General features: G+C 44.8%; 1 protein-coding gene across 1 annotated transcript in view; it reads right to left on the bottom strand.

The window, feature by feature from the left end:
- The window catches only part of LOC126176842 (protein ELYS), a 320594-nt gene that overhangs the window by 287257 nt on the left and 17231 nt on the right, over positions 1-16106 (bottom strand). Inside the window, exon 5 of the mRNA XM_049924028.1 lies at positions 2727-2910. Coding sequence (XP_049779985.1) covers positions 2727-2910 — 184 coding nt within the window. The remainder of the gene's footprint in view (positions 1-2726; positions 2911-16106) is intronic.

Raw genomic sequence — 16106 nt, 5'->3', positions numbered from 1 at the left:
GTTCGAGATATTACAAGGAAAGTACTAAGCATCATACAAGTTATTAAGAAAATTTAATTTCACTGGAATGAATAAATTACCATTTGATAGTCCTATGAATACTCTGTGTGTGTGTGTGTGTGTGTGTGTGTGTGTGTGTGTGTGTATATATATACCTAAAAACATGTTTGTGTTTGTTTGTGTGTCTATCGACCTGCCAGCGCTTTTGTTTGGTAAGTCTCATATATATATATATATATATATATATATATATATATATATATAATAGAGGGAAACATTCCACGTGGGAAAAATATATCTAAAAAGAAAGATGATGAAACTTACCAAACAAAAGCGCTGGCAGGTCGATAGACACACAAACAAACACAAACATACACACAAAATTCTAGCTTTCGCAACCCATGGTTGCCTCGTCAGGAAAGAGGGAAGGAGAAGGAAAGACAAAAGGATATGGGTTTTAAGGGAGAGGGTAAGGAGTCATTCCAATCCCGGGAGCGGAAAGACTTACCTTAGGGGGGAAAAAAGGACAGGTATACACACATACCATGTGTGGATGGATATGTGTGTGTGCGCGCGAGTGTATACCTGTCCTTTTTTCCCCCTAAGGTAAGTCTTTCCGCTCCCGGGATTGGAATGACTCCTTACCCTCTCCCTTAAAACCCATATCCTTTTGTCTTTCCTTCTCCTTCCCTCTTTCCTGACGAGGCAACCATTGGTTGCGAAAGATAGAATTTTTTGTGTGTATGTTTGTGTGTCTATCGACCTGCCAGCGCTTTTGTTTGGTAAGTCTCATCATCTTTCTTTTTAAATATATTTTTCCCACGTGGAATGTTTCCCTCTATTATATATATATATATATATATATATATATATATATATATATATATATATATATATATATATATATATATAATTTTTTTTTTTTCTAAGGTAAGTCTTTCCGCTCCCGGGATTGGAATGACTCCTTACCCTCTCCCTTAAAACCCAAATCCTTTTGTCTTTCCCTCTCCTTCCCTCTTTCCTGACGAGGCAACCATTGGTTGCGAAAGATAGAATTTTTTGTGTGTATGTTTGTGTTTGTTTGTGTGTCTATCGACCTGCCAGCGCTTTTGTTTGGTAAGTCTCATCATCTTTCTTTTTATATATATATACTTAAAAACAAAGATGATGTGACTTACCAAATGAAAGTGCTGGCAGGTCGACAGACACACAAACGAACACAAACATACACACAAAATTCAAGCTTTCGCAACAAACTGTTGCCTCATCAGGAAAGAGGGAAGGAGAGGGAAAGACGAAAGGATGTGGGTTTTAAGGGAGAGGGTAAGGAGTCATTCCAGTCCCGGGAGCGGAAAGACTTACCTTACGGGGAAAAAAGGACGGGTATACACTCGCACACACACACATATCCATCCACACATATACAGACATACACACATATATATATCAAATGAGTCTCCAAAAGACAAAAATTGCCACAACAATTAATGTCAACCCCAACAGTAACATTAAGAAGGCAGGAAGGAAGGAAGGAAGGAAGAATACAGTATAATGTACCATCAAAAAAGTTAGACACTGAGTACAAGTTGGATTGAACAAAGACGGGAAATTAAGCACCTAGCAAAATCACAGAAAATCTAAATATGCACCCCACTCTGCCTGCATGCAAGTCAAGTGTCCAAATCATCTGATCACCTAACTTGCGTTAAAAAAAAAAAATAAAAAAAATAAAAAAAAAAAAGCTTATACTGTGGGGCATCTCAATCTTTCTTCTCACATACAATTGCTAAATGGAACAGCAATTAGGTTACACCATATACCTAATGTTATACACTGTATAGTCGTGAGTAGTGCACAAATGTAGCTGTAGCACCCTTTATGAAAATGTCTAAACATTAGGTATTTCAAGTCAGCAGCAGCCGTAAAGTTTACCACGACACTGGATAAGTCTGGTATAGAGCAAAAAAACTACCCCCTCTCCAGTCCCAGTTACATACCCAATACAGCATCCCTCAACATAATTTTGAGCGCCTGTGGTTACTGAGCCTGGTCACAAATGTTGATATAGCATGAGGAGACGATTAGAGTGGTGTGAAAAAGATGTATGAATGATTTAATTACTACTTTTTACATTACTAAATGCTACAAAATGATGAAACATTGTATAAGAATGTATAAGCTGAAACATCTGCCTTACTAAAACCACTAGTAGATATTAGTTGTACTAGTTGTGAATGAAGAGTTGAGTATTACTTAAACTATAGAATGAACTCATGAATAAGCACAGCATTAACTAAATTGCAGAGAGCTTTATTGCCACAAATGTTTACTTTTTGAATACTGAGAGGTGACGTGTTTCCTATGCGAAATTATTGATTTATTTGAAATAAATCTCTAAAAATACTCTGAAAACTATCAGTTGACACATCAAAAGTAAAGTAACCAATAGGAATAACAAAGCACTCTATATAACAGAAGTAGACATGATTATTTGCAAGTTTCTTTTATATTCTTGACATTTCTATTATTTTATATTCTTGACATAATATTTTATCATTAAGCTGATACCTATAAATTTCCATAATAAATGTAAAAAAACTGTAAATTATGCAAGAACTAGGCACTGTTAAATTTGTGTACCTACTTTGTGAGAATAAGTTTTTATTAACAAGGAAAAACAAATGTATTCTTAAAACATCACATATATGAAAAGTGAAGTATCTCACCTAATTTTCTGCTCCCGCAAGTCCCATATCTCAAAACATCCAAAGTTATATCCTACAAGAAGGCTTGTTATACATGGCACATACTGCACACAAGTCACATCCACCTTGTATGAAGGAAGGTAACATCGTACTTTACCGTCTGAACCCTTCAGAGCAAACTTCCTTGGTACCTTAAACGACTCTTCTGGAAAAGGAAAAGAGAAAACATCTTCACAAATCTGTCTAAAAGAAGGTAAGAATAATAAGCTTACAGATTACTAAATTCTATAGAGGGTGTTTCAAGACCTTGCTGAAACTATGAGGAATGATAGCTTACAAAAAAGAATATTTTTTATTAATAAACCACAGCCTAAAACACATCCTTAAAGTTATAATAATGAATAACTGCAATTGCGCAAAACTTATCATTCATTACTGTTAGGCACGTTCCGGTAGTAACTTATATGAACGAGTGACAACCCATCCTCCATCTCAATATATGCAGCGCACCTTCATATTAATGTCCACCTAACTCTGGAGAGCATGTCATGATTTTGATGGGATGCACCAGTGATTCGGGCTCTCAGATTAGCTCTAGTGGCAACTGAAGTAACATAAATCACACTCTTAACATGACACCCCTTCATTACTTCCTTTGGGGACAAGTCAGGTAAAAGCACTGGCCACGCAACACATCCTCTTAATCCTAACCCACATTCCCCAAAATTGACAGTTAGCTGTGCTTGCACATCTGCACTTAAGTAGGGTGGGGCTCCATCATGCTGGAACCAGAGGCCTCCTTGCACAGTAGGCAGTAGATCATCCAGCAGTTCCAGAAGTATGGTCTGCAGAAACTATAAGCTGCTCCAGTTAAGCTACATCACATCATTACAGTTCCCTGAACATGATTATTCGTAATTTCCACTAACACTTTTACGAAGAGCTTTTGTTGGCATGATCTAACAGCAACTGCCTGAAAGTTCTCATAGTCCCTGATGTGAATGTTCATGCTGTTAAAATACCCATCAAATATAAAGACCTGATTTGTAAATAATCTGTGTGTGTAAGGCAAGATCATTCACTCTTTGATGTATGGACCACTGCACAAACCACATTCGATGTAGTTAATCAGCTGGTACTAAAACTTGCACCATTTGACAACAGTATGTGTGTAGGTTGTACCCCTGCAACGCCCTCCAAATGAATCACCCTGTATAAACAAGGATTTAACTATAGGTCACATACTCACTAACAAATGATAATCCAAGGAAAGAACTGATCATAATCACTATTAAGCAAACAGTTACACACAAGTGCCTATGGTTAACAAACAGTTCTTCCTAAAGTTCTCACATTATGGAATCTCTTTCTGCATTACAATTTCTCAAATTACTGTTAGAAAATATCATTTAATGGCCAAATTTCAAGGGCACATTGTTATTAAAATTTCACATATAGGTCTATTGCATTACTTAGTTAACAATGAAGTTGCCATTACATTCTTTTCCAGAGCAAGAAAGATCATAGTGATAGTAACGTAACGGCTTCTGTGTTAAGGCAACTCTAAGAAAAATTATCACAAAAATACAATTTCAATCATGTACCAACAGAGTAATGGCTAGTAGGTAAGTGGCAGCAACCACCTTATATGCACAAGCGAATAGTAGCTTCCGTAAGAAAGAAGGGATTCCTTTATACAATAGAACAGGGGAAATAATCTGAGGAATTTAGACATTTAGGAACGAACCATTCCATGCCAAGTGGTCTAATTTCGGAAAAAGTTGCCACATGACCATCACAGACTTTCATGAAACGTTGTGAGAACATTCGCGCACATTCCCAATTAATACTGTAAAGTTCTACTTTTATCAGTTTAATACTTGGAGACAGAGTTATTTGTTTGACCTTATAATGCACCCATCAACAGTGCGTCTGAGTTTTTGGCAACTTTGAGGTATAGTATCACCAGTAAGATTTTCTCAAAACAAACAAAACTAGGTCATCATCTACAACTTTTTGTGCTCTCTTAAAGAAAATAATTTTAAAAGGTATTTCCTGAGCAATTTGCATAAGGATAATCTGAAGAAAAGTCAGCCAAATAGAAAAACACTGGAAAAAAATGTTTAAATGTAGTAAATGTAGACCTACTCCATTTACCAAACACTCCCAATAGTCGTTAACCTTTCCTCTGCAAGCCTTAGCCTACAGAAATATCAGTTCTTTCCAGAGGACTCAGCTTTTGCTCCACTCCTAAATTGAATCAAGCTAGACTTGGTCAAGACCTTCTCTCCTTCTCCTGGTCCTTACAATGGAAAAACTTTTCACCACCAACCCTACCAATCAGACTCAACCACAGAGCACTGTTGAATCCTGCCCGACTCAGTTCACTTCTCCATCCAACCATGATCCACCCCCACTGCCCCCAAATCACCCCGTTAACTTTCCAGAATTTCTTAACCTCAAACCTGGCCTCACCATCATTCCCCAAATCCCTCAACCATGCAAACTAACCTTACACCCACAGAAAGAACTGCTGCCCACCACCTACAGACCGATCCTGACATAATTAGCCTACCTGCAGACAAAGTGTTCAACATTGTTGTTTTGAACCACAAGGATTACCTGGCACAAGGACTCAGCCAGCTGTCAGGCACATCCTACTACAAACCTTTCCACAGTGATCTTATTCCAGAAATCCAGCAGGATCTCTAGTCTCTCCTCGAATCCTTAGGCCCATTCCTGAACCTCCCCCCAAGTGTCCACTTCTCCCTTCGCACCTACCACCCCCCACACTCCTACCTTCTACATGCTTCCACAAGTTCATAAACCTAACTACCCAGAATGCCCCATTGTGGCCATTTACTGTGCCCCCACTGAGAGAATCTCTGCTCTTGAAGACCAACACCTTCATCCTATTACGCAGAACCTACTCTCCTATATAAAAGATACCAACCATTTCCTCCACCGACTCTCTACAGTTCCTGTTCCTTTCTGACACAGCGCCTTGTTCACCACTACTGATGCCACCTCCCTTTACACTAACATCCCTAATTCCCATGGCCTTACCGCTATTGAACACTACCTTTCCCCAATGCCTGACGGATTCAAAACCAACAACCTCCTCCATAGACGCCATGACCAACTACATCCTCACCCAGAATTACTTCTCCTTTCAAGGCACTACCTACAAACAAATCCAGGGTACGTCTATGGGCATCTGCATGGCACCATCCTGTTCCAACCTATTCATGAGCAATCTAGAGGATTTTTTCCTAAAAACCCAGAATCCTAAACTCCTCACCTGGTTCAAATTCACTGATGACATCTTTGTGATCTGGATCAAGGGTGAGGACACCCTATCCACATTCCTCCAGAGCCTCAACAACTTCTCCCCCATTTGCTTCAAATGGTCCTTCTCAACCCAACAAACCATCTTCCTCTTCACTTAAAGACAGGTACATCAGTACCTCTGTCCATATCAAGCCTACTAACCACCAGCAAGACCTCCACTCCGACAGTGCCACCCATTCCATACCAAGAAGTCTCTTCCGTACAGCCTAGCCACGAGTGGCTGTCGCATCTGCAGTGATGAGCGGTCCCTCTCAAAATATACCGAGGGTCTCACTGAGGTCTTTACAGACCGCAATTATCTTCCCAACCTCGTACAAGAACAAATCTCCCATGCCTCGTCTCTCCAATCACCCACTACTCACAAAGTCTCACCACCCAGCCACAGATGAGCATTTCCCTCATAACTTAGTCCCACCCAAGACTGGAGCAACTGAATTACATTCTCCGCCAGGATTATGACTACCTCTCGTCGTGCCCTGAAACGAGAAATGTCCTGCCCACCTCTCCTATAGTGGTATTCTGCCATCCACTGAACCTACACAACTCCTGCTCCCAACGCTTTACCTCATGGTTTATATCCCTGTAATAGACCTAGATGCAAGACTTGTTCCATACATCCTACCACCACCACCTACTCCAGCTGTTCACAAACATCACCTATCCCATCAAAGGCAGGGATACCTGTGAAACCAATCATGTGATCTACAAGCTAAGCTGCAACCTTTGTGCTGCATTCTATGTGGGCATGCAACCAACAAGCTGTCTGTCCGCATGAATGACCACCTACAAACCGTGGCCGAGAAACAAATGAACCACCCTGTTGGTGAGCATGCTGCCCAACATGACGTTTTTCATTTCAATGACTGCTTCACAGCCTGTGCCATATGTATCCTTCCTACCAACTCCAGCTTTACTGAACTGAGCAAGTGGGAACCCCCCCAATGATATATCCTACACTCCCATAACTCTCTAGGCCTCAACCTTTATTAGTCATTATCCTCACCCATCTAGCCCCTTCCCCATTATCATTCCAGCACTACACAGCCCTCTATTCCACCAACGCACCCAACCTTTTTACTTCTCCCCTTTTCCACTATCCCCCCCTCGTCCACCCACTGTCCAACCTCCCAACTGCGCCTAGCTGCCCAACCCTCTCTCCACTTCATCCCTGCATGCTCCCCAGCAGCAATTCCACAGCCAGTCCAATCGGGGTGAAGGGGGGAGCAAAACGGCCTGCTATCCCCTCCACCCACTGATAAGGTTGAAGGTCCATCCCTTAGTAAATCAATAAAAAACCCAGCGACAGAGAGGGGGGTCCTCACGAGGGAGGAGATAACCGTGAGTCAGCCAAGTATGGCTGACGCAGAGCTGGCAAAGGACGACAGAGGCCTTACAAGAAGCCCGTAAGGAGGACTGCCACACAGCTGTAGAATCCTTTATCGCCCTGAGCTTGTTCAGCGAAGAAAGAGTGTGCCATTCGGCACTCCAAAGTCCCAAAACCTGATGATGTAAAGCCGAGCGAAGGTCTATTTCTGGAATGCCAATAGCAAAAGATGGCCTGTTAGTAGCCAATTTAGCCAGTCTATCGGCAAGTTCTTTGCCAGGGATCCCAACATGTCCTGGGGTCCAAATGAAAACCACTGAGCATCCATGTTGATCAAGGAGAGAAAGGGAGTCCTGGATAGCCATGACCAATGGGTGGCAAGGGAAGCACTGGCCGATACCTTGCAAACTGCTCAAGGATTCACTGCAGATAGTGTAGGACAGTCCTGAGCAGAAGTGGACATGGTCCAGTTTGCGCAAAATGGCTACCAATTCGGCAGTAAAAACACTAAAGCCATCTGGCAAGGAACGAAGTTCCGCGTGTCTCACATAGGTGAAAGCATAATCAATGTGACCAGCAACCATGGAGCCAACAGTATAAATCACTTCTCAATGTTGGAATGAACTGACAAGACAGTAGAATTGGTGGTGAAGGGCCGCTGGAGGGACAGAATCCTTTTAACTGATGGAGAGATTAAGACAGAGCTGTGGGTGCAGCGAATGCGGAGCGCATAAGATATCAGCTGTTGTTGGCGCAAAACTCGCAGCGGTGGAATCCCCGCCACTGCGAGAAGGCTAATCACGGGGCTAGTCTGGAAGGCACCAGTCGCAAGTCATACCCCACTATGGTGGATGGGGTCTAGTATCTGCAATGTCGAAGGTGATGCAGAACCATAGACAGGACTCCTGTAGTCTAAACGAGACTGGACCAGAGCTTTGTACAATCACAGTAGAATATAGCAGCATGCACCCCAGGTGGTATTGCACAGACATCTAAAAACATTGAGATGTAACCAGCACGTCCTCTTCAGTTGGTGAAGATGAGGGGGCCATGTCAACCGGGCATCGAATACCAGACCCAAGAAACGATGGGTGTCCACCACCTCGAAGGATTAGCCATTGAGGAACAGGTCCAGATGGATATGGAATGTACGGCGACAGCAGAAATGAACGACACATGACATGGCCACCAAAAATTGAAAACCGTGGGAGAGAGTCCAAAATTGCGCCCTGTAGATTGCCCCCTGTAAATGACGTTCTGCAGTGCCCATGACGGAGGAAGCAACATAGATATAAAAATCGTCAGCACAAAAAGAGGGGGGCACTGTCAGCCCAGCAGCCGCCACCAGTCCATTAATGGCTATGAGAAAGAGAGGGACACTCAACATGGAATCCTGTGGAACCCCATTTTCTTGGCGATGGGAAGTGCTGTAGGAGGAACCAACTGGGTTACGGAAAGAGCAACAAGAAAGAAAGTTACAGATAAAAACTGGTGAGCGCCACAAAGGCCCCATTAGTGAAGGGTGGTCAGGATGTGGTGGCGCCAGGTGGTGTCATAGGCTTTATGCAGGTCACAGTAGACTGCAATGAGGTGTTGCTGATGGGCAAAAGCCGACCACATAGCAGACTCCAGGTGGACCAAGTTATCCACCATAGACTGGCCACAGCGAAAACAACCTTGAGTCGATGACAAAAGGTCACGGGATTCAAGGATCCCAAACAGCCACCGTCTCACCAGGTGTTCAAGAACCTTGCAGAGGGTGTTGGTAAAGCTAATTGGACAGTAGCCATCCAACTGAAGAGGTGGCTTCCCAGGCTTCAACACCGGAATAACAATGTTTTCCTGCCACTGGGTAGGAAATACCCCCTCACTCTACAGACGGTTGAAAAGGGTCAGTATACGACGGTGGCTAGCCACCGATGAATGCTGGAGCATTTGGTTATGTATCCGATCTGGTCCAGGAGCCATGTTGCGACAAAGGTCGAGGGCACTGGCAAATTCCCACTCGCTAAATGGGGCTTTATAAGGCTTCAAGCAGCAAGAAACGAAAGACAAAGGCAGTCATTCCGAGTGCTCTTTCAGGAGGAGGAACGTGGGCAGAGACTGAGTCGATGCAGAGGCTTGGGAAAAGTGTTGAGCGAAATGCTCTGCGACGAAGTCCGGATGAGTAAGGACAACACCACGCACAGAAATTCCTGCAACGCCGGTGGGAGGACGATGGCCAAAATTCGCATGAGTTTCACTCAGACTTGTGAGTCTCTGAAATTTGATTAGGTAACAGGCCCAAGAGCAGAATCGTTTAAAGACCAGAAGGAGAGTGGTAGAAGGGTGCCACTTGAAGTGTTGAAGAGCACGGCGGTGGTCTTTTATGACTGCAGCAATTTCCGGAGTCCACCAAGGGACCATCTTCTGACGGGGGGAACCCGAGGAAGAAGGGATGGCTGAAACAGCTGCGGAAAGAATGGCAGCAGTCAAAGTGTGTGTAGACTCATCAATACTGCTGTGTGGTAGTACAGGGGGGATGGTAGCACAGGAGAAGGCATCCCAATCAGCTTTAGAGAAGGCCCACCTGGGAGGGTGACAGAGCAAGATACACTGAAGGAAGGTCAAAACAACTGGGTAATGATCGCTGTCACGTAAGTCATCATGGACACCCCATTGAATGGAGGGACGAAGGCCGGGACTGCAGAGAAAGTTCCGTGTGCCAGACTAAAGTGTGGGAGCACGGTGTTTAGTAGACGGGGTCAAGCCCTGCCAGAACAGCTTCAACTGTCCTGCCCAGGGCAGTAGCGTAACTACCCCAAAGAGAGTTGTGGGCATTAAAGTCCCCTAAAAGCAAGAATGGAAAGGGAGTTGTTGAAGGAGGGTGGTTAGGGCAAGGGATGTGGGCAGCCTGTCAGGTGGGAGGAAGAGGTTACAGATTGTGATTGGAGTGGCCAGATGGACCCTGACAGCAATTTCTTCCAGAGTGGTATGGAGGGGAACCCATTTACTAACAATGTCCTTGCAGACCAAGGTGCAAACACCACCAGAAGCCCACAAGGGGTCAATTCGGTTCCGACAAAGTGTGGAAACCACGAAGGGTGGGTGAGTGAGAATTGACAAAAAGGGTCTTCTGGAGAGCAATGCAAGCAGCAGAGTAGGAGGAAAGAAAGGGCTGCAACCCTGGGAGGTGACACAAATATCCATTACAATTCCACTAGAGGATTCTCAAGCTGGAGGCCAAATGGGAAGCGAACGGACCAGAGCCAGTCACGCCGCCAAGTTGTCATCCATCACAGATAAGGATGGGGTAATGTCCATATAGGTGTGGTCAGACTCTGTTGGTTCAGTGGCTGGAGGAGGGGAAGATGGCAGCTCAGGGAGTAACGGAGGGGCCTTGCCCTTGTTCTTGCGTTTCTGCTTTTTCTCTTGTGAAAAAAGAGAAGGGCAGACTGCTGCAAGGTTGGGCATGGAATTACATCTGGCGATCTTGGCACCCACTGGCCATGGATCACACTGCCAATGCAGATCGCCTTTCAGGGAGGTGCCGGGAAGAGGAGACCTGGGAGGGAGCTCCAGCACCGGCGGCTGCCGAAGAAGGGGAGCACTTCTCTGGTGGGGGGGGGGGAGGGGGAGCAGCACCCGAAGGGGGGGGCGGGCGGTATGGGTACTGATGGGGAGGAGGAAGGGGAGTGGGAGAGGGAAGGGGAGTGGGAGAGGGAAGGGGAGTGGGAGAGGGAAGGGGAGTGGGAGAGGGAAGGGGAGTGGGAGAGGGAAGGGGGGTGGGAGAGGGAAGGGGGAGAGGGAAGGGGAGTGGGAGAGGGAAGGTGTGGGGCGAAGGAGGCGGGGCTAGGAAGAGGAGGGGGAATAGATGTAACTGAAGCAAAAGTAGAAGCTGTAGGCTCGGGATGGAGCCATCATACTTTCAACAAGCCTCAGTCTAGTTAAGTCGACCTAAGGTCTTGTACTTCTGAATCTGTCATCATTTCACATACACCGGGCATGCTGGCGAGTGTGGAGGATGCTGCGCATTACAATTTACGCAAACTGGCGGGGGAGCAGAGGAACTCCCCTCACGGAGGGGCGCCCACAGTCACTGCAGAGGGGATCATGGGTACAGCGGGAAGACTTGTCCAAACTGTACACATTTAAAGCATCTCATCCGTGGTGGAATGTATGGTTTTACATCACACCGATACACCATCACCTTGACCTCCTCTGGGACGGTATCCCCTCGAAGGCCAGGATAAAGGCACCTGTATCGGAGCGATTGTTTTTAGGGCCTCATTGTACACGGTGGACAAACCGAACTCCTCACTGCTCGAGGTTTGCAAGGAGCTCCTCCTCAGTTTGGAGTAGAAGATCCCGGTGGAAAATGATGCCCTGTACCGAGTTCGAAGATTGGTGGGGTGCAACAGAAACTGGGATGTCACCGAGATGGTAACAACCCCGCAGGGCATCAGATTGGGCAGCAGAAGATGTCTTTATGAGCAAAGAACCAGACTGCATTTTACTCAAGGATTCCGCTTCGCCATACTTATTTTCAATCGTTTCCACGAAAAACAAAGGCTTGGTCATGGCAAAACTTTCACCATCCTTCCTTGTACAAACCAGGTACTGAGGGAAAGGTTTCGCCCCAAACCGGTGAGCTTGACCCTCTTCCCAGGGAGTGGCCAGGGAGGGGAAGGCGAAATGATCAGAAGGAGTGTCACGAGCTTGACACTCTTCCCAGGGGATGGCCAGGGAGGGGAAGGCCAAATGATCAAAAGAAGGAGTGTCATGTCTTCTATTACTCTTACAGATGGCCACAGAATGGCCAGGATGTTGACACTTTTGTCACTTCATGTGCAAGGTGTCTGACCTAGTACTACCCACTTCGACCAGGGGCTCGCCCCGTGGGCACCACCCAGCCACAGCAAGGGCCGTCTGGTACGGCGAACATTGCCGGGAGTTCTGATGCCCCAAAGTGATGAGCACTGACTCCTTGACATACATGAGGCGTTAACATCTCAGGCAGGTACAAGCAATGTGATCCCTGTGTCATTAGGGGGCTCAGCCAAGTGGATACTTAACAGCCCCACCACACGGACTGGCTACCATGCTGGCGACCTAGCAGGAAGGGGGCCAGGGTGCAAGGGGAAAAAGGAGGGGAGCCTGCACCATGGAAACTAGGTTGGGAGTTCATCCCCAAATGGCTCACACTGAACGGAAAACGTTGGAAATGGAGGTCAAACCCAAGGGGACCAAAAACACCGAAAAGGAGATGGAAACAGCAAACTAAAAAATAGCACATACCAAAATCAAAGCCGGGAGGATAGCCAGTTCGATAGAAGTCCACCAAGAGGGAAGGGAGGGAGCAGGGAGAAAGGAGCAAGGACAAAGAAGAAGAGGAACAGAGATGGTAATGCAGTATGGAGAAAGAAAGGAGACTGCAATAGCTCGGGGCCCTGTGCACACCACACACATACCCACAAAAGGGACTGTGGGCCCCCTGGGGGGATGTGATCCTGGGGGCTACTGAAGATGAGAGTAATGACCTGAAACAGGTCCAATCCAATGCTGAGGCAGTTCAGCATTAAGGTAAGTACAAAGTCCAAAGGAAAGTGGGGTGGGGCATGTCTTGTTGCAAACTGAAGTCTCTACTGTCTTGCTATAATTACGGCATACAACACTGCTTCAGCAAGTCCCGGTTCACAATACAAGTCCTGATTTTCTCCACAAAGAAAAATGGTCTACAATTTTTTCATAACCACGTGGCACAAAAGACATCAACTTTAGGTGAATTAGAAATGATTACCACAACCTTGGGTGGGTGCTCTGTGCCCCAAACACATACATTATGACGCTTCAGACATCTGAAATATGGCCGTGTCAATGAAAACCAACTTCTGTGAAAAACTGTCTTCCTGCAGTAGAAATTGACAGTCACTGCAAAAGTCACAAGGAAGTTCACTGTCCCCAGTACACAGTTCATTCAACAACTGCAGCCAGTATAGTTTTACACACAGATATTTGCATGGAAAATGCCAGACAGTTGACTTCAGGATCTGCAGTTGTCTGCTTGCACACATTGTCCACTTTTTTGGGCTCGTGAGAATGATTCTCAGACTTACTCTGCCTTCTGTGCCGACAGTAGCAGACAGCCCATTTTCTTCAGACCACACAAGCAGCCAGCCTCAAAAAATGTTTTGTACCACCCTTGGATTTTTTATCTGTTTGAGCTTTTACCTGATATCTGGTATGTGACCATCACTGAACGGTCACAAGTGACTCATATTTAGCAAATTCAAGGAGACAAAACACATGCATCACTCCATAATATGTTGTGTTATCATATGCCTGCCTATAATGATATGCTCTGCAACCACGTCATGACAAGTATTATGAATAACCAAAACTTGGAGAAATGCCATATCCACTGACAAGTGGATTTTTCTGTATGTTCTGTACTTTCTGAGTAGACATCTTCTATAACCCCAGAGATAATTGTTCATAACACTGTCATAACCTTCTTTGCTTCAGTTGCTGTGAGCTGCCTGGATTCCAATCAGACTGAAGTAGTACTGTTGTATCAATATTTGTAGCACCCATTACACCTTTTGATGATCATTTGTTTTTTATTTGTTTTTCAGACAGTTTTGTTACTCAGTGAAACGGACATACTCTTAGCATTTTCCAACTCTGACTGATGAGATGGCCGGTAATATCTTAATAAATTGCATACCGCAACTAAAGTCTGGCTTACATTGAAAGTTCTGGCCTGGTTTATCAGTTTTCTTCCCAACATCTTTATTATGTGGTCATGTATGGATCCTACAAGACGATTTTCGGCAATTATGAGAAAGACAGATTGCTACCTACCATAAAAATGACACACTGAGTTGCAGCTCTCTCTCTCTCTCTCTCTCTCTCTCTCTCTCTCTCTCTCTCTCTCTCTGTGTGTGTGTGTGTGTGTGTGTGTGTGTGTGTGTGTGCGCGCGCGCGCGCGCGCGCGCGCGCGCGCAACCCGGATTTCTATTATAACACAATTTTCAACTTTTTGAAACACATTGCGTACAAGCAGATAGATGTAAATCCTACGCGAGAGGAGGAAGTTCACTTTTCTCAGCGCATCAGACTTGCCATGTAGTGTCATTAATGATCTTAGAACACAAGCCACCATGACTACATGGGCTTTTAAAGGTATACAAGGAAGGCATTCCTCTGAGATCTATAGTTAATAACACTGGCGCATGTATGTACCAGCTGTCATATTACCTTAAATGCATTCTCAGCGAATATGTAGGGAAGTGAGAACACTACATTTGTAATTCTAATCATTCTGTAAGCTGTCTGACAATTACAACTCCTAGATATCGATATTATAGTCAATTTTAATGTGGTCTCCTGTACTGCAGTGCCATTTTCTGAATCCTTAAAGCTAATTGAGAAAAAGTTTTATGACTGTTTCCCTGAACTTTAAATCACACTCTCATATCAACTTATTTCCAATATGATGGAAAATATTCTCAACATGCTGTAGTGGTCATCCACTCCTAGGCTGGAAACCCTTACTGTTTGTCAGGATGAAGGACCTCGTACGGCATCGCCAAATGCAATAAAACGGGATTAAATATTATTTCCTTTATTTCTCTAAATAAATCTCGTCACCATATTTTGGTGGTGGCTGCTAGCAGCCTAGCAAGCCGGTGAGGAATCTGCTAAACCCAGCGGGTGGCTCAGGCTACCGTATCTTGCTAAGGCCACTCACTTATAGTAAGCCTGTTGCCACACACGGTGTGCAAGATGCGCCCCTTCACAAGTTCTGCTCGGAGATGGCAATGCCCACGATGTGTAGGAGTACTCTGTCCCTCTCAGGTCACTGCCTGTGTTGTCGCATCAAATAGACCATAATGTCAGGTACTGTGAGGTCATGTTAAATGCTGATCCTGGTCAGCCGATTGAGTAGGCCATCTAATCCAAGTGGTGTTGGAGTTTAAAGAGTACTTTGTGCCCCAGGCTTCAATGTTGTCAGTAGGCCCTAGACTACCAAAAACTGGAGGCTGGTAATGGAGGCTCACTTCGATCACCTGCGGTTGTCGAATGGTGGTCATTTCTTAACGCAGCAGGAATATGACCGGTACTGAAACAATCTTATACGTGAGATGTTAAAAAACAATAATCAGAGAAATGAGTGCAAACAACATTAACACCATCGATCCTGCTGACTGACTGCCTTTAGCTTATCAAGTTGAAGTATTTATGGTGCCGAGAAGAGGCTCTGTTTTTTTTATGACTTGCGTCATGACCGTATTGGTTTTGCTCTTCATGAGTTGTCAGTGGTCTTCCTTTCTGCTACAACTGCTTCATCAATTTGTTTCAGTGTCTGAACTGCTTTGTCGAACCCCTGGTGGTTGTTGCTGCTGTCGGGTGTTGCTGCTGTCGTCCTTAGCATTTCTTACATAATGTTACAAGAGTAACAGAGGAAGATTGGTTTGCACTCATGTAACCCTCTACATTGAGCTTGTTCACACCCACACAGAAGAGTTGATGTTGCACTCTCAGTGATCAACTAATCTTGTCAAAATGTTTATGTGCCTGAGCAATGACACTCTGTTCGGACTTCGAAAATTTAACTTTCCCCGTTTTGTTACTTTCTTGACGCCTAACAATACAAATGGTGTAGCAATGGGTTATCCATTATCCCTCACTGAAGCAAAGCTATACAATGAAGACTTAGGCAAATACACACGAATCAGCCAAGT

The sequence above is a fragment of the Schistocerca cancellata genome, chromosome 3 (genome assembly GCF_023864275.1).
Source record: "Schistocerca cancellata isolate TAMUIC-IGC-003103 chromosome 3, iqSchCanc2.1, whole genome shotgun sequence".
NCBI classification, from domain to species: Eukaryota; Metazoa; Arthropoda; class Insecta; order Orthoptera; family Acrididae; genus Schistocerca; species Schistocerca cancellata.
The sequence above is the reverse complement of the archived record's forward strand: the minus strand, read 5'-3'. Positions and strand labels throughout refer to the sequence as shown.